The sequence below is a fragment of the Protopterus annectens genome, chromosome 11.part0 (assembly GCF_019279795.1).
Source record: "Protopterus annectens isolate FY-2018-M chromosome 11.part0, PAN1.0, whole genome shotgun sequence".
Taxonomy (NCBI): Eukaryota; Metazoa; Chordata; order Ceratodontiformes; family Protopteridae; genus Protopterus; species Protopterus annectens.
The window spans coordinates 188,283,053-188,303,008 of record NC_056745.1 but is presented as its reverse complement, the minus strand read 5'-3'; the positions used below and the strand labels follow the sequence as shown (position 1 = coordinate 188,303,008).

General features: G+C 41.8%; 1 protein-coding gene across 2 annotated transcripts in view; it reads left to right on the top strand.

Moving 5' to 3' along the window:
* Positions 1 to 19,956, top strand: part of FOXM1 (forkhead box M1) — a gene marked incomplete in the record, with an annotated part of 465,907 nt that overhangs the window by 139,932 nt on the left and 306,019 nt on the right. For both annotated transcript variants that reach the window (XM_044087601.1, XM_044087602.1), the window contains 1 exon segment: positions 18,172 to 18,314. In XM_044087601.1, the coding sequence (XP_043943536.1) occupies positions 18,172 to 18,314 (143 nt within the window).

Below are 19,956 nucleotides of genomic sequence, written 5' to 3'. Positions count from 1 at the left end.
TTCTCTGCACTGCCCTTTGGCTTATCTGCTGCGCTCAGGGTATTCACAAATTGCCTAGCTCCAGTCATTGCATTTTGCAGGCAAAGAAAAATATTCAAATATACCCATACCTGGACAATTGTCTAATTCAGGCAGAAAGCCAGGACATACTTCTGAATCATCTGGCATTTGTACAAAAGATGTTAACTTGTCTGGGTACACCATAAAAGAAAAGAAATCACAGCTGGTACCCTGTCAACAAATTATATTCCTGGGAGCAAGCTTGAACACAACTTCCCAGATGGCTTTGCTCACGCCAGAGAAACAAATTCATTTGACAACTTACTTCAAACTAGTGGCCACAAAAACCCTGCTATCTGCAAGGCAAATACTGCAAGCCTTTGGGTTCATGGCCTTGTGCATTCTACTAATTCCATATGCAAGACTGCATATGAGGAAACTACAATGGTATCTAAAAAGCCTATGGTGCCAACATTCTCAGGATCTAGCAGCAATAATTCCTATCGTACCTTGCCTACGGTTAGAATTCCTTTGAGCAAAGGCCTGCCACCAAAACAAGGGACTACCATTCACTCTACCCCCTGCCGCCCTAACAGACACATCAGACTATGCATGGGGGGGGCTCACCTGGCAGGAAGTGCATTCAGGGCAAATGGAACCAAAGTCAAATGCACCTGCATATCAATCAAAAGAAATGTTAGCTGTACAAAATGCTCTGACAGACTTCAAGGACCACATTCTTCCAGGAGAATTAATGGTAAAGACTGACAGCACCACTTTTATGTGGTACATAAACAAGCAGGTGGGTACCCATTCTTACCCCCTCTGCAGACTAGCCATGGCTCTGTGGAACACAGCCTTGAACTTCCAAGTTCATCTACATGCTCAATTCATGCCAGGAAAACTAAATACACTGGCAGACGAACTAAGCAGAAATGTCATGGACCCACACGAGTGGAAACTGGAACCAAAGATTTTCAACATGTTGATCAACAAATGGGGGATCTCAGATATAGACCTGTTTGCCTCCCCCCAGAGCCACCAATTGGACAAATTCTGCACAAGGACTCCCTACAAACAAGCTTGGAAAGTGGATGCTCTGTCCTTCAGCTGGAAAAATCTCTCAGTTTATGCCTTTCCTCCTCTGCCTCTCCTCTCCAAAGTACTACTAAAGATCAAATAGGACAAACCAAGGATGATGCTGATTGCACCAGAATGGCCACGCCAACACTGATACCCCCTCTTGCGCAGTGTCACAGCTGGCCCCATGGCACCTATCTCGGACCCCTACCCTGCTGTCTCAGCAGGAGTGCCAGATTCTGTCCCCCCAGCTTCAAACCCTGAACCTGGCGGCCTGGCTAATTACATAATCTCTCCGTTACCATCCCTCAATAAACAAGTGTTGATGTCATTTTGGAGGTAAGGAGGCCTAGTACTAGAAAATCTTATGCTGAAAAATGGAAAAGAATTTGTGCCTGGAACCAAACTCAAGGGATGGCCACAGCAGCACCCAATTTACCTTAGATTCTTCAATACTTAACTGAGATGCTTCACCAAGGGCCTTTCCGTTTCCTCCATTAAAATTCACGGCTCAGCCATTTCAGCTCATTACAACACAGAACTACCCCTCTTTTCTCGCCCACTGCTCAATCAGTTCCTCAGAGGGGCCAAAAACTTAAGACCACCTAGGAGAGCCCCAACTCCAGCCTGGGACCTTAATTTTGTATTGGAAAAACTCACTTTTCCTCCTTTTGAGCCAGCTGCAACTGCAGAGTTGAAATTCCTTTCTTGGAAAACAGCTTTCCTTTTTGCAATCACTTCAGCAAGAAGGGTATCTGAATTACAGGCCCTTATGGCAGTGGAGCCTTTAATCATCTTTCATGTGGACAGGGTGTCCCTCCAGACCAATCCCTCTTTCATGCCCAAGGCGGTATCCAGTGTGGCTCTTAATCAGTCCATTCATTTGCCAACCTTCTTTTCTAATCCACAGAACAAAGTGGAATGGATACTGCACTCCTTAGATGTGCACAGACAACTTAGACTTGGACAGGACTACATCTCAAAGGAAATCTGAACTGCTGGTGGCATTTGCTGTAGGGTCAGAGGGAAGGCCATTTCAAAGCAAACCATTTCTAAATGGATAGGCTATTGCATTCATTTCTGCTATAAGCACCATGGAAAATCTGTCCCACAGGGGATTCAACCCCATTCAACCAGGGCTGCATCTACCTCTACAGCCTTTCTCAGAGGGGTCCCTACCAGAGACATCCTAGAAGCTGCTACCTGGAGTTCCCAAGCATTACCATTTGCTAGTTTTCTCTAAATCCAGAGCTGGCTTTGCCAGTGCAGTGTTGCAGGGCCTTATAGCTGGTCCTAATGCTATCCGAATTCCTCCTCCCATCCTTAGCTTTGGGAATCTACCCAAATGTGATGACTGCAACAGTGAAACATGAAGAACCTAGTATAGTTGTGTACACTTACCATAAATATAGATGTTCAAGTGTATTCACTGTTTCAGTCCTGGTTACCCTCCCTCTAGCTCCTTGACTTCTGTTGGCTATACCTCTATTTTCCTTCACTATACTTGAAAGCTTTTTGGTGTATTTGCCTTTTTGTTGGAGGTATAACCTTGTTTATATATATTTAATTGCTTCCCATTAATGGAGGCACATGACATCTGGGGCAAGAAAAACTGATGTAATGGCGTCGGCTGCATGCTTTATACCCACGACTACCTGATGTCAAGGAAGATGAGACAGCAACTGACGCAGGACCCAAGACTTTGATAATCAGGCCGACTGAGGGCTACTGCAAGCAGATAACCCAACTGTGATGACTGCAACAGTGAATACTTTTTCTGTTTAAGCAATCCAATAATATGGTGCTGATACTTTAACATATGAAACTGGCAGTTGAAGGCCCTAATGGCCAAGGTTGCAGAAGTGTATGCCTTCTTACCCCATCTATCCAGTGCCCTGGAATCTCTATCAGAGGGGGTAGGATTTTTGGCAGTAGTAGCACTTGCAAACTGTTTCTGCTTCTGGCACTGCACTGTAAGGAAGACTGGTGTAATGGCATTGGCTGTATGCTTTATACCCCTGACTACCTGACATCAAGGAAGATGAGACAGCAATGGACGCAGGACCCAAGACTTTGATAATCAGGCAGACTAAAGGCTACTGCAAGCAGATAACCCAAATGTGATGACTGCAACAGTGAATACACTCTAACATCAACATTTATGGTAAGTGTACACAATTGTACTTCCCTCTACACCGACAGTGACGGTCACTGAGGGTTCGAGGCCATCCCTTTGGTTCTCTCTTCCGACAGAATCGTCCCTTCCTCAGACTCATGGTTGGGGGGCGGAGTCCTCTGTTCAGTCCTCTGATCCTTGGATAACGCTTGCCCCAATCTTGCTTGAGGCTCCCTCTCTGGGAGCGGGTCTGGCAGAGTTGGATGTGACCCCGGTTCCGAGGTTTTCCTTCTCTGTTCCGGGGTCCCACTCTTCTTCAGGCAGGCCTGCTTTCCGGGTGATGGAGAGGGTGCTTGCTTTGGGAAGTGCTCCTCTGACATTGGAACTTCATCCTGATCCTTCTGAACTACAGCTACCATGAGCCACCTTCCCGGGACACCTGGAGGAGAAGCCTCAGGAAACCGCATTTCGGGGTACCCACCTTCGAGTCTTCCTCAGATATTCCCACTGAGGAACCTCCTCGGAAGAAGGCGTGCAAGAGTAAGCACATGGACTCTCCTGAAGAGTCTTTGACAGAAGACACGGACTACGATGATGGGAAGGGATCCCCATGGTTAACCCCAGATGATGTCTCCTTTGGAGGCATCCTGGAGGTATTAAAACAGAGGGGTGGCTGGAGGCCCTCCAGCCCCTCCTTGGAAGAATTGGTGTTGCAGGCTTTTCGCAGTCAGCCTCCTACCTCTTGGGTGACCCCACCTGCCGACAAGTTAATCCAGCTCGTCCTGCAGCATGTTTGGTAGAACCCTGACTCTATTGAGGCCATTCCCTGGAGACCTGATAAAATTCTTTCTCCCTGGGAAGACTATCCACACTGGTCCAAAGGTTTGCCATTTGACATTATGGTGGTGGCGGCGGCCACTAAAAAGGATCTAGTGGAAGAAAGTCTTACTGTCCACCTGCCCAACAGAGAGTCTGGGGCTGTGGACATGTTGGGGAAGCGAGTCTTTGCTTCAGTGACCTTTGCTGTCAAGGTCCTTGAACTATTTGGCACACTTCACGAGGCTCCAAAGACATCTGATTACCGAACTTTCTGGATCCCTTGTGGGTCAAGTTTCTGACAAGGCACGGGATAAGGCTGCCTCTCAACTTTCCCCCCTTGAATCTATTTCCAATTCGTCCATGAGGCTGCTCTCCCACGCAACCAAAGGGGCGGCCATTGCTGTCTCATCTTCCTTGACGTCAGGTAGTCAGGGGTATAAAGCATACAGCCAATGCCATTACACCAGTCTTCCTTTCCGTGCAGTGCCCGAAGCAGAAACAGTTTGCACGTCTGCAACCTCGTGGACTCCAAGTCTTCCGTTTTGAACACCCCTATTGCACCATCTTCCTTATTTGGTTCTTAAGTGAAGGACACGCTAACCAGGTGCGAGCAAGATGGAAAGACTCTGTCTGCCATTGGCCTACATTGTTCCAAGCCTCAAGTTCCTTTTCCAGGAACCAGACGAGTGGGACAATCTGGTGCAAGAAATCTCAGGGTCCTTTCTGTAATGTATGTGGCGGGGATTCTCCAGAGGCAGAGGGCGTTACAATGATGGAAGACGTCCCTTTAGGGGCAGAGGGGGGTTCTTGAAACCAAGACTCTAGAGATTCCTTCTCTGGCGGTCTTAACGCTGTTGAAGCATTGCCCAATTGCTTTCCTCTGGAATCAGTCAAGGCTCATTTTGCTGCCTGGTGCTCCATTACAAATGATCGATGGGTACAGAGAATAATCTCCAGAGACTAACTACATCCTTCTAACCTCCTGTCCAAAACCTACAAAAAACCTTCCTGATGTTCCACCCAGTCAAAGGGAAGAAACTGCTTCAGAGATAACAAAGCTGTGTCAAAAGAAGTCTTGCATCCAGTCCCTCCAGACCAATGCGGATCCGGGTTTTACTCAAGATTCTTTAGTGGCAAAAAAGACCGGGGAGTGGAGACGCTTCCTGGATCGCGGCCACTTGAACAAATCGGTTATGCAAACCAAGTTCCGCATGGTCAGTATTCAATCCATTCTCCCTTTTTTAAGGGAGGATGTTTGGATGTGCTCTATAGACCTCCAGGATGCATATTACTACATCAAAATGGACAAATGCTCCAGGAGTCTCCTTCGCTTCCGGTTAAGAGCCAATCATTACCAGTTCTGAGCCATGCCATTCGGTCTCCCAACGGCCCCCAGAGTGTTCACAAAATGCCTAGCAGTGGTGACAGCTCATCTGAGACTTCAAGGATTCCAGGTGTTTCCATATTTGGACAATTGGTTCCTGTCCGCCCCCACCAAGCGTCTTCTGACTATGGCCCTCCGATGCACCCTTTCACTAGCAGAGTCCCTGGGAATCACTGTACACTGGGAGAAATCCAGCTTGGTATCTACCCAACAGCTGGAATTTATAGGGGCAGTTTTCTATCTGGTATCTCTTCCAGCTCTCAGGCTTTAGAGGTTAAAATTGCAAGTGCGTGTGATACTCTGTCAAAAAAAGGTGTCGACAAGGGACGTTCTGCAGGCTCTGGGGTCCATGGCTGCAACCATTCCAATAGTTCCTCTGGCAAGGTTCCACATGACAGTTACAGTGGCTCCTATTGTCCCAGTAGTTTGCAAGTCTTCACCCCCTAAACTCGCAGGTGCTCATAATCAACTCTTGCAAGCAAGATCTTGTTTGGTGGATAAGGCCAGATGCAGAACTTTGGTGTTGCCCCTTTCAGCCCACTCAACCCAACGCCATTGTGACCACAGATGCTTCCCTGATAGGGTGGTGGGGCCATGTTTAGGGAAGGACCGTCCAAGGCACGTGGTTGAGCTTAGAGGCCAACCTGCATATCAATATTCTGTAGTTAAGAGCAGTGCTGTTAGTGTTGCAGGCATTGCATCCACTTCTTCCCCCTGGAACGATTGCAATTCAATCAGACAATGTCAGTAGTTTGGTACATCAACAAGCAAGAAGAAACCAAATCCTACCCCCTGTGTCGAGAGGCCATGAGAGTTTGGCACTGGGCGATAGCTTCCGACTGTTTTCTAATAGCAATGCACATCCCAGGGAGTTCCAAGGTGATTGCGGACAGATTGAGCCGATGCAATCTCCTTCCACACGAGTGGTCTTTCAATACCAAAGTGATGGCAGAAATTTTCAGCCGATGGGGCCAGCCCTGCTGCAACCTCTTTGCCACCCCTACAAACAACAAATGCAGCAGCTGCTTCGCCCTCTCTCCTCCAGAGGGGGAGTCCCCGAGAGATGCTCTGACTCATGATTGGCCCACGGGTCTCATCTACGCCTATCCTCCAATTCCTTTGATACGTCTATTCTTAAAGAATGCTACTCTGTTGAGATGCAAGGTGGTCCTCATTGCCCCATTCTGGCCTCGTCAAGTGTGGTTCCCCTTCATCTGGCCTATCTGTTACAGCCTCCACGGATCCTGGACACTCGTCCAGACTTTATTTCTTACCCCCAAGGGTTGACTCGCCCAAATCTGTCCAGTCTCAAGCTGAAGGCTTGGTTTCTCCACTTCATTATTCGCCGGACAGGAAGCCCTTTTCTCACCTGTTTGCGATATTATTCTGGCCTCCCATAAACCATCCACCAGAAAAAATTATAGAGATAAATGGAAAAAGATTTTTCTATGGTCTAAAGAACGGATGCTAGATCCCTTCTCAGCTTTGGTGTCTGTCATCCTTCAATACCCATCTGAGTTCTTTGAAAACTGAGCATCAGCCTCTACCATACAAGTCCATGTACCAGCAATTTCCAATTTCCATAATGGATTAGAGGGTACTCCTCGTATGTCCATTCGGGTACTCCTCGTATGTCCATTCGCCTATGCAAAACCTTTCTCAAAGGAGTGTTTCACAGCAGACCTCCAGTTAGGCGTCCTTTAGAGACTTGGGATCTGTCCCTAGTACTGCAGTCACTGTCTCAACCCCCCCTTTGAGCCTGCTGCAAAATGTGATCTCATATTTTTCTCATGGAAATCTCTCTTTGGTAGCTGTCACTTCAGCTAGACTGATCTCAAAATTACAGGCCTTATGCATCAAGAGACCATACCTAATATTTATAAAGACAGCGTATCTCTACGTACTAATCCATCTTTTCTCCCCAAAGTGGTTTCTGATTTTTCTGTGAACCAGTCCATCGGGCTCCTGGTATTTTTCCCGTACTATTCGAATAAGGGAGTATACTGCCTACACTCCTTGGATGTGCATAGGCAACTATGTTTTTACCTAGACAGGACTAAATCTATCCGCAAGACAGACCAACTTTTCATTTCCTTCTCTTGTCCAAGAATGGGATATGCTCTTTCAAAAGCCACTTTATTAAAGTTGCTCAGAGATTGTATTTATTTTTTCATATTTATGTGCGAATGAGTCTAGACCTCACAATATCAAAGCACATTCAACTAGAGCTATAGCAACCTCTGTAGCCTTTCACTCCAGAGCCTCTATGGACATTTGCGCAGCAGCCATTTGGGCTAAACCACACACTTTCATCAAACATTACAAGTTGGATATGGTCTCTAGGGGAAGAGCGGCCTTTGGCTTAATGGTGCGCAGGAATTTTCTTCCATAAGGGCCACCCAGGTTTCTCGGGTAGCTTGGGGTTCTGTGCCATCAGTGATAAATGGAAAGGTGATTAACATCCATCTGTGTTGTTTATCTTCCATTCATCACACCCCGCCCTCCGTTCCCCCACCAAAAGCTCCTGGTGGATCTCATGGGTCCTTGTGTGTCAGGGTTTTTGCACAGAAATGGCCTTTGCTTTATTTCTGTATGTCTTATGCAAACTTGATCTGAAGTAACAGGGAGAAGGGCATTGTGGGTGGCAGCTTATCTCAAGAGTTTTTTTGTATGTGAGCTTGGTGTTAGGCTGACACGGTTCCGAGGGTCTCTGAACTTGACCCATCAGTGATGAATGGAAGAAGATCAACAACACAGATGGAACGTTGTGGTAAGACATAACTTATTTTTTCAATCTTGTCTACACAAAAAGCAAACTTCTTTATCTTGCTGATACTTTATCCAGACCACCCAGAAATGCCACTGAACAGCATGAGAATGAGAAACTTGATTTTGAAGTCATGGAAGTGAGAAATTTTTCATCCACACGTCTTGATGAGCTTAGAAGTCATACAGCCTCAGCTCCAGTTCTTCAGAAGCTCAACCACTTCATCAGTCGAGGATGGCCGTCAAAGCAATCTAGTTTACCAGCAGAAGTGCAACCATATTTTCCTTGCAGAGATGAGATTTTGTCTAACAATGGTATTATGAAAGGTCCAAAAGTTGTTCTTCTTCTTTCGGCTTTTCCCGGTTAGGGGTTGCCACAGTGGAACTCCAGTCCGCTAATGATTGGCAGTAGATTTTTATGGTGCCGAGGTGCCAGCTCGACGCCCAACCTTCAATGAAGGCACACCCATTCACGCATGAAAGGTCCAAAAGTGATTGTTCAAAATCCTTGCAACAAGAGTACCTTGCTATCTTGCATTGTGGCCACCCAGGAAGTGATCCTACTAAAAGAAGGGTGAGAGGACAAGTATTTTGGCCTTCTGTGTCACAGGATGTTGACAGAGTACTTTCATCTTTTTCTATATGTAATACTACAAAGTCACGTCAAACAGACTTCAGCTAAGCCAGATTCCTGAACTGCCTTGATGGACAGTAGCTACAGACATTTTCGAGTGGAATGGTCAACATTACTTTGTGTTAGTAGACTCTCTTATTCAGTGGTTCGAGACTGACCTACTTCCTAATCTAGTGTCCAGTACTGTCATTACTAAAATGGTGCCATTTTTGCAGACCATGATAGTCCGCACAAAGTTATTTCTGACAGTTGCACACAGTTTACAAGCCAGCAGTGCAAAAGATTTGCTGATGGGTGGGACTTTACTCATGTTACAAGTAGTGCTGAGTATCCACAGTCAAATGGTTTGGCAGAATGTGCAGTCCAAAGTATGAAACTATCACTAGAGAAGTTGAAATGAGACTGTAGCGATGTTTTCTTGAATCTCAGAAATGTTTCTTGTGATGAATATCCCTGTTCACCTGCACAGACTTCTGCCGAGACGAACCAGAACCACACTACCAACTGGTAATCTATTGGTCCAATGCGTTAAGAACACCAGATCAGTGAAAGCCCATCCATTGAAGCACTTATCCCAGAAGTCCTGTTATGACAAGTCCAGCAAACTGCTCACTCCATTATGAGAATGGGAGGTAAGGATGCAAACGACAAAAGGTTTTGATTGGAATGGAGTCGTGAAAAGTTTGTCCCAAGCTGAGACTGTAGACTGTGGAATCACAAGGAGCAGAATTTAGGCGGAATCGGAAACATTTGGTCCCAGTGTCCGAGCCTGCATTTTTGCAGTATCATACCTTCGAGAGAGAGACTATATCTGAGTGAGTTATCCAGCGTTCCAGTTCCAGAAGACGTTCCATTAAATACCCCTGTTCTTGAGAAGAATCCCAAAATTCCTGAAGCAAGTTGTTCACTGATGACTGCCCCTGTTGCTAAACCCAGTTCTGATTGCTGTATCACTAGATCTGGTTGCATTTCCAGACCATGTTGCAGGTACACATCGACTTGGACTTAAGGACATGAATGTCGTATCTATTTCTTGTCTGTACAATAACATGTTCCCTTTCTTTCTTTTTTTTTTTTCTTCAAATGCTATTATATTGTGGGTAATTCATTAGAGGGAGGATGTAGATCAGTATGTATTTATTTGTTTAAGAAGCTTTCTAGGGGCTTGCACAAGTGTGTAAATACTGAGCACGTGTGAGACTGACAGCCATTTTGTAGTAAGTTGTTGAGATGTAAGCTTGTATGTCTGTGTAGTTTGCCACTTTATATTTTGTACTGCTGCTAACCATCCTGACTTGTTTTTATATAATAAAGCATATAAATGAACTACCCCACATATTCGTCTTCACTTGTAAAACAATATGAGCAACACCACTGTTGGTACATTTTAACACAAACAGCTTTACAAATACATTTTTCAACACAAGCTTCTGTACCAAACAGTTTGATATACAAATGACATATACAATTCTTTACAAAACTCCAGCTAGCTATGCTGGTATATGTTACACGTCCACTGCCCTACTTCTGGCATAGCTGGCAATACCTCACATTGTTGCAGTGTCTAAAGTGGCATCTTAGTTTTCTTTAAGCCAGGCTATCAATCTCCCCCATTTTCTTTCGTGAACCAAAACATGAGTGAGAAAGGACACTCCATACCTTGGATGTCCACAGACAACTCTGGTACATCTTGAACTAAATATTTTAAATCTTCGGGTCGATAGGTCATCCCTTCTTAATTTCAAAAGAAACTATGTCAAAACGGATGGTTTCCAAAGGGTTGTCTAAGGCTATTACCTTGAAGAATAAAAACGTACTCCAGCACTATAAAGGCTGTCCAATACCTTGAATACAAGTAACTGTCACGAAATAAAGTTTGAATAAATTCAAAATAAATTTATTACACATGAAAAATAAAAATTAAAAATGTATGTGAATAAATACTTTAAATACAGATTAAGCGCTTTCGTCTCCATATAATGGAGACTTCATCAGAATAAATTACACATGCTACAAACTTCCTTATATATGCCTCAACCCCCATTTAACAAGGTAATTACCTATTTGAGGCAACAAATGGATGTGGGTGATGAATTATGTCGCAATAAAGCAAATTACAGAGAAATAAAGTGCAATGGCAACCATAAACTACTAGATATATATTTAAATTACATGGTGCTAGATATATTCCACTGTTGAGAGTTACAGTCCAAGAAGATGTAGAGCAAAGTGGAGTTATGAATGTAAGCAGGGATACAAGTGATAACACACAGACAATTAGAGAGTGCAATGCTATACCCTATATGACCACAACCTATTTTTATGGTATTGGGTGGTTTAAGAAAAGTATGTATGAAGCCTGGGACATGTTTAGATGTATAGCATCAAAAACTGAGGTGTTTGACAATAAACTTAGATTTAGTTTTAGAAGAAATTTTAACATTAAAAACATGGTAGAGAGAAAGAAAGTACAGGAGAATGGTGCTAAAAAGAAATTGGGAACATTCAGATGCGGTAGATGTGTCCAATGTTCATCCATTTTGGAAACTAGTGAGCTGACAATACCAAGTATTCCAATAAGAATAACTGCGAAGAAATACAGTAGTTGTTATTCAAAAAGGGGTGGTCTATTTAGCCACATGTAAGGCCTGTAACAGTTTTTATGTGGGAAAAACTGAGAGGCATCTCAGGAACAGAATTTATGAGCATATCAGGGATATAAATAGGCATAATGATAATAATACATTGTACAGACACGCCCTTATATGTCAAAATGCGGATTTTAAATTTTGGGTCCTCGAAGTTGAATATCCAGAGCGTGGGGGTGATTGGGAGACAAGAATTGAATACAGAGAGATGATATGGCAACTTAGATTGGATGCCAGTTGTGGTAATGGACTTAATGACCACATATCCATCACCCCAGCTCTTAAGAGTTTGGCTATGGACCCTAAGATAACAAAATGTTCAATAAAATGAATGTATAAATTTAATAAACACGGATAAAAACGGGGATTAAAGTGGGAATGGGTCAAATTTATGTTCCCTGGATTGTTTTTAAATGATATGCATATATATATTTTTTAACTTGTTTTAGTACTGTGTATTTAATCATATATGTTATTGGAAAACGTCAAAGTTATGAATTTTTACATGATTTAATATGTGGTATCTTTTTGTTTTTCGTTTTACATTATTTATATTATTTACATTATACATGAAGTAACATGATATATATATATATATATATATATATATATATATATATATATATATATATATATATATATATATATTTATATAACTTTATATGAATTTTTACATCTATATTCCATTGTTTTTAACTTCCTATATTTATATTCATATATTTAGTAATATTTATTACAATACATAAATAGTTTTAGTTAGTGGCATGACAATAGGATTTATTTACTAACCATTTTAATTATTAATTTAAATTATTAATTTAAATTACAATTATTGCTTGTATATTTTTAAGATAAGCATAATTTGCACAGTGTTATATATTTTTTAGTTAGTATAAGAAATTTACAAAAAACCTCTTGGAGTTTGAAAGTAAAATAGGACTATTTGTAGTTTTAGTATAGTTGTAATACTGTACACAACATATGCACATTAAATACTGTTGCACCATGTAATTTAAATATATATCTAGTAGTTTATGGTTGCCATTGCACTTTATTTCTCTGTAATTTGCTTTATTGTGACATAATTCATCACCCTCATCCATTTGTTGCCTCATATAGGTGATTACCTTGTTAAATGGGGGTTGAGGCATATATAAGGAAGTTTGTAGCATGTGTAATTTATTCTGATGAAGTCTCCGTTATATGGAGACGAAAGCGCTTAATCTGTATTTAAAGTATTTATTCACGTACATTTTTAATTTTTAATTTTTGTTTTTCGTGTGTAATAAATTTATTTTGAATTTATTCAAACTTTATTTCGTGACAGTTACTTGTATTCAAGGTATTGGACAGCCTTTATAGTGCCGGAGTACGTTTTTATTCTTCAGCTTGATTGATTTTTCGGTTTGTGGTTACCAGTTGTAAGGCTATTACCTTTTTAAACGCACTGTAAAACAACTATCCAGGCAGCATCAAGCCCCCTCTACCATGGCCTTGACTTCATCTGTTTTTGAAGCTGTTGGCTGGTCTACTATACATACTTTTACAAAGCATTATAAAGCTTGATTCCTTCTCCGGGCCCAGATCAAACTTTGGTAGGACAATTCTCTAGGGGCTCATGGACTCATTACTTTCCACCTCCCAAATGTAGTTAGCCCAAGTAATTTAGCCATATAGCTAAGGCTACTGCAGCAGTAATCAATATGATGATCACGGCACAAGCTGTTCAAGCTGAACTTTACCATGACAGTAGATATTTGAACTATCACTTCTCTGGTTGTCACTCCCTCCCTCCATCCCCCTTGTTTTTGGGAGAGTTTTTTATGCCATGGTGTGGACATTTCTTTTTCCTTGCATTGCCCTTTCAGGGCTCAGCCTACTTGTCTCTGCTGACAGGAAATCTCTGAGGGGTTTTGAGCCCAAGCTTGCCTTTTATTTAGCTCAGCTCAAGCTGCCTGACAGTTTGGGCACATAGAAGGTGCCCTGAATGTTTGCAAGCTGGCCTGCTGTTATATCGTTGGCAGGATATAACCCATGTAACTAAAGCTGCTGCAACAGTGATGTTTTGAACATCTACTTTTTTGGCAAGTTCAACTTGCACGACTGTGTTTTTTTAAGAGTTTGACTGGGCACTTCATAGTTAGGTCAGTAATTAGAATTATAGAGGCTTATCTCTCTCACTTTGGACCCAACCTTTCACACCAAGGCTTCATAGTGTGCTGTAAAGCCTTGTTGAGAAAGAAAGATGACCCTGCACTGTCAAAGGGCGATAGGACACAGCTTGGCAAGACGTTATTTTGTGCATCTGGGAAATGGTTGTTTTGACATCACAATATGTCCCATGGCAATAGGGTAGAGCAACCATGTAGAGTTAAGTGGGAAACAAAAATAAATGTATGGAGGGGGTTTTTGGGGAACACAGAGGCTAAAATCTTTGCTGTAAAAAGGGGAAAAAAAGTTGCAATTAGTGTGTATTCTGCCCTACAGCTGCATTTTGTGCAGTTTAGAGCAGCCCTGTGAGGTAAGTGCAATGGAGCACAAAGCTGAGCTGTATACAGCTACAGAAAAAAGCCAACAGCCAGTCAGATAACCACTTGTTTTAATCGGCAAACCAAAACAAAAAAGGACATTTTCTTAGTATAATGCTGTCCAGAGTGAGCATTTATTGACCTTCCAGTCTGGGGAAGGCCCACTGCTTTCTAGGAGAGGTCTGTTATATTCATTTAATGTCCATCCTGTTTGAAGCGGAATGAGTGCAGTTTGATCAATTTTTTAATACAGGTTAACCAAAAGGAACACATTGGAAACAGTATGATTGTGGAATCTGTTGAGTAAACAAATTCAGTTATCACAATTACTTTGTGATGTCAGAGTTTATATTACTAAACCGGTATAACTGTGTATGTGGCGTTTACTTTCAGTTTTTCTGCTGGCGACTGAACTGCAATGTTTTATTTTATCAAATGTTCATTTTTGCCAACAGCTCATTTTCTCAACAGAAGTAAGTCGGTTGGTGTTAGGTGGGGTGGGTGTGCGTCTGTGAGCGTGCGTATGCACGCATGCATGAGTAAGGGCTAGATAAGGGGATAGTTTTAATGAGTGTGTGGAGATGTATAATTAAACAAAAGTGTGTAATAAAATGTGCAAGTATTCTGTATATAGCTACAGGGACAAACATCCAAGGTCTGTTCCAGTTTAAACACAATGACTGCAAAGTGAAAAAGGTGAAAAGCAAAAATCACCTTAAAGCGTTTTTTTTTTTTTTTTTTTTTAATGGGGACTTGCCCTTTGCTCCTCTTTCACGAGGCAATATCCACCCCCGTTACTTTTGTACATTAACTCTGACATCCCTGAATTGCAGAGTTAGGGGACTTCGCAGAGATAATGGCAATGTGTCATTTAGTATGCATATCCTTCAAGTGCAGTTTTGTGATTCAACTTTTCAGTGTTGATCTGAACTGTCTAATTTGTCACACAAACATGCATTGTTTGTGTTTCTATGCATAAAACACATGTATTCTCAGTCACACAGACATATCTCACACATGCATGTTTGTATTTATATGGACATGTGCCATTTGATCCAATCACATTTCATTGAAAAGAAAAAAAAATGAATGTATTTCATCAAAAACACATAATTGAATCACATTTGACAGAAAAGTCTTTAAGGCTATACAAAATTACTGCAAATGTGATTTTGGATCATGGGAATTTCACTGCAGATTAGTTTTGATCAGCATTTTTATCTTGCTTATGTCCATTGTTATGATGCATTTCTACCTGTAGAACTTTGTTTTTGAGTGTCAGCACTGATTCAGTGAATGAGGCGCTTTCTGTTCTGTGTACTTACTGTATTTAAGTAAGTTGGTGCAGAAAACTAGGCTTTTGGAGAGGTGTACCTGGTGTTTATGAAATGTTCTATCAAATGTGTTATGGTGATTTCTGCGTTTTCAATTGAATTTCTTTGCTAAATTGTACCAGTGCTTTTTCTTTTCAATGGAATGTGATTACATCAAATGAAATATAATCGCGAATGTGTGTTTATAATCTTTTCAAAACACACACGCACACCACATATAGAATCATCAAATATCTTTTATGTTCACAGTTGGATATTGTTTTCTACAGCTATAGAAGAAATGCACCTTATTAGAAGGTGGAATATTTTGGGGGCAGGGGTGTAATGGCTTTTGAGAGGAGCTGAAACAGGTGCTCTTGTAACAGTGCAATCCAAACTTGGGAACATGAGGACCAAGGCCATGGGTGTTGATGATTAAAACTTTCACAGGCTGGCTGTGTACTCCACCCCCCAATTCTGTAATGGACCTTGCTGTTCTCTCATTCTATGCCCCCCTCCCACCAAAGTATGCATTCATTTGTAAAGAACATTGATCTTTAAATAGTACCATAGTGCTTTCTTTAAAACTTTTGCCGAAAAGGGTAGTGAGAACTTGTACTTCAGTTCCCACTAATAACATATCCTGATGTTTACTGCTTTTGTTGTTCAGTTTTGCCATTTGCAAGACTTCCGTCAGAAATTTGCCTTCTATAGTGCACACTAGAAATTTTCTGACCTTTCATGTTTTCAGGTGAGAGAAAGTCAACCATCACCAGTAATCCAAGGGTATCTTTTCCCCAGAATACATGCTTTCAACATCAGTCCTGAGAAAGTCAGCATTAACCAGAATATTGTTGGTGTTTATGCCCAGTCCTGTCTTGGTTACTGAAACATTTAGTGTCAGTTTTGTTTAGTGATGGACCCAGTACTGCTGACTTTCAGCATCTTGTTAGTATCAGTTACTGACACTGATGCTTTCGGGTAGATGGCGACTCCTAGTTTGGTTCTCAGCCTCTGGGATTTTGTGCTGGCTTTGTTCTTAGTGCCAGTGTTGCAGTCCTTGGTATATGGACTACTGAGAATCCGATCAGAGCTGCTTCAGGAGTTGCACAAATATATACTTCAGTCTGTATTCAGAGCTAGGACCTATATTTACTGTGGCTCCTCCCACAAGTGTGTACCTTGCATTGATGCCAGTCTTGTCTTATGCTTTGTTTTTCTTTTGAGTGCCAGTCCTCACAAGTTGTCATACAAAGCGGACTGCCCGAGTCAGTTCAGCAGCACTTTGACTATTTCAGCTTTCAAAAGAAAGTTTTCCTCATAACAGCTTCATAGGCAAGTACTAGGCTAGCTACTTTTATGGGCCATTTAAAGCCTAGGCAATTTCCCCTTCAAAGGTGAAAATCAAATCCTGTAACGTGTTACTGTGAGGTAAACACCTTGACCATCAACCGCAAATGTATAGTTTACAATTAAGCCATGAAAATAAAACCTATTTCTTTTCTGCTTCATTCTTTCTAGTTTTATGCCAGTGCCTACATCCATCAGCAGGTCTACTGGTTTCTCCTACAGCACCTGGACTTATCTCCGTTCTAAAACTGGTACTAGCATGGAAACCAAGGGTGTTGGGAGGGGGGTGCCTATTGAGTGCTTCCACCAGGGATTTTTCATTTATGACCCTTGCCTGTTGCATCTGAGGGATAGTCTCCCTCTGTGGACGATGCCCCCTCATCAACGAATGCCTGGACAAATGTGCCTTGTCCCTCCCTGCCAGCACCTCTGACCTCCTTAGCCACTTATTGAACCTGGGTCCCCTGGGGCATAGTTGGAGCTTTATCCCTCTGTGCTATAGCACTGAGGAAAAGAAACCCATCTTACTTTTCTTTGAAAAAATTAATTTCTGCATGTGTACTGTACTCTACAGCAAACAAATGGCGAAAAGATACTTGATTGTCAAGTGGCGTTAATCCCCCTCCCAAAGTGAAGGGCTCTGGCTTTTGTAGCTCGCATCCTAGGTTCTAACTATAGTAACTCCCGCGAGTGGAGGTGGTGGTTGCTATTACAGAGATATTTGAACATTTGCATAAATTATTTCCTTTAGTTCAGGTGTGAACATGGAGCTGGAGTCAGTGTCATTTAACAAAAATTGTATTATAGAGGAGAACTAGGCCTATAGTTTGCATGCTGTTCTTTTTATCAAATCAAACTACTATGTAGATCTGCAGCGTAGAACCCAAATACACTTCATTGTCCAGCAGTGGATCGATGTGCTTTTATTTAGGCATAAGTTACTTCTCATCCACAGTCTTGGCTATTTTGTATGTGTACATAGAACAGGGCTTCTGCTGAAGGTGGGTGAGTAAGCTTCTGTTTAATCTACTTAATTTGTGTAATACATTTCATTTCTCAAGGAGGATTTAGCCTGTAAAAGAATCAGGCCTGTTAGAATTCTAACCCTATCATTTGTTACTGCTTTAAAACTCAGACAGGCAGACTGAATTTTAGAAGATACAGTATGTCTGTTTATCTCTTAAGCAGATACAAATTCGGAGATAAACTGCACTGAACTTTTTGTTTGGATTGTTCTCTGGTGACTATTACATCTCTAACTGCTAACAGGACTTTCAAATCATTGTCTTCATATTTTGTATGTTTTGCCATGCTGCTTGAATGGTGATGGGAGGAAAATTTGTTATTGAAATATGTTTATTTCCAAGGTACTGAATGATAAAATGCTGAGCCGCACGTTCTTTAATGCTGCACTCTAAGTCTCTCTAACTATAGAGAAGAAGAGAACATTGCAGGGTTATAAAAGTACAATACAGCCTGACATCAAAGACTGATGGTTTTTTTTTTATTTTTTTTTATGTATTTTCCATTCAGTGTTGCGGAATAGGGGTTCCTCACCTTTGGATGACAGCCTCACCAATATCCAGTGGCTAGGTGGAATGAGCAGTGACAGTCTAGGACCCTGCAGTATAGATGAAGAGAAAGAGAACAAATCATCAGATCTTCAAGGGAATGATGTAAGTGAAGTCATTATGAAAACCTTGGTATCTTCGAGGGGCACTTGAAATTACTGATTCCTTTAAAAAATAACGTAGTGGCAAAGAAGGGAATATTCTTCTTGGTGGAATCTGATAATATTTGCTAAACTTAAATAACAGTAAAAAAGGTCAGTGTATATACAAGTAATTATAGGTTGTATATTAAAGACTGTGCTTCCCCCCCCCCCCTTAAAATGAAAAAAAAAAGTTAAAATTTTACTTTGGTAACAGAACTGGGCTTTTTCAGTCATGACTGGGGCCACAAGGCAAAGGTGATTGCAATATATACATAGAGTATCAAGTAGTCTGTCAAAAAGTATACTTTTGGAAGGTTGACGTTTGGGTGTATGTAATTTTAGACAGACGTGAAGAACAGCAACATAACCACCGTATCCCACACACAAATGAAAGCATGTGCGTGCCAAAGATCTGGAATGTTCACTGACGCACTGAAGCAGAAGTCTTAATTGAGCCAGCATACCACCCCTCCCCCCAAAAAAGACCTAAAGGATATTTGTTTTAATAATCATTAGTAATATAAAACGTCTTTTGCAGGGTGCACTTAATCTGGTTCATATACTGATGCATCCATTTGCGAACATGGGTGGTGCAGGTACTGCAAGCTCTAGTTAGGATTATATTGTGCAGTAATGTGCATCTTATTCCTATTGATTCTTCATCAGCTAGATTAATTTGTTTTTATGATTTGCAGTCTATTCCGTTCCAGGTATGGTTGTGTCTTCTCACTTAATGTAGTATTAAGGTCAGTAGGAGTACTGAGAATGCTTTTCTCTGTTTAAACCAATGTTGGAAAGAGATGTTGACAAGACTGACGTTGTACAGCCTTGCTGCCATCCTCTACAGTAAATATGAGCAAGGGCACGTGACTAAAAAACCTTATGATGTCCTTCAATATCACTGTTGCATTATTACTTGTTTATCCAGCCAGCATACCAAAGCCGGGATGCCTTCCTCTTGCTCCATATGTCTTGCATATGATCTAAGCCAAAAGGTGGGAGGTTCACGAGGAATGCACTGGCATGAATTACCTCAGAACTTCTTTGCTGCCAGCCTGGATGCACAACTTTGTTTTGTTTCTCCTCTTTACAAATATATTTAGAAAATCAGAGATTCAAAGTGCTTGTACATGGCATGTCTTCTGACCCTTCTCGCCCTGACATCTGTCCATTACCAAATAAGACGCTTAAGTACAAGTCCTCTGTTCTCTACCCTGACCCAGACATCTCCATTGTGTCTAAGGAGTTCTCAGACCACTGGTTCCTTCAGCTGCTGTCACACCCCTAACGGAGGCCAGTATGGGGCACCCCAATTGCACATCTGCTGCTGACCAAACGTCTGATGTTATGTAGTCCAATCTCGCCTGCATTCTTACCCATGGGTTCGGAGCCGAATGTCGGCTCCAACTCGGCCAAACTTTTTTAGCTTGAAGTCTTTCTATTGGCTGGGCTAAGATGGTATCCCATGCTGCACTGCTCTCTATCCCCAGATCTCGTTTGCTGCTCGTGTAGCTCGGAAGTGGTCTCGCTCTTGGCTGTGGCTAAGTACCCTTTTTCTTTATCAGAGAAATTTTTTGCAAAAAAGCTATTTTAATAGCTATTGT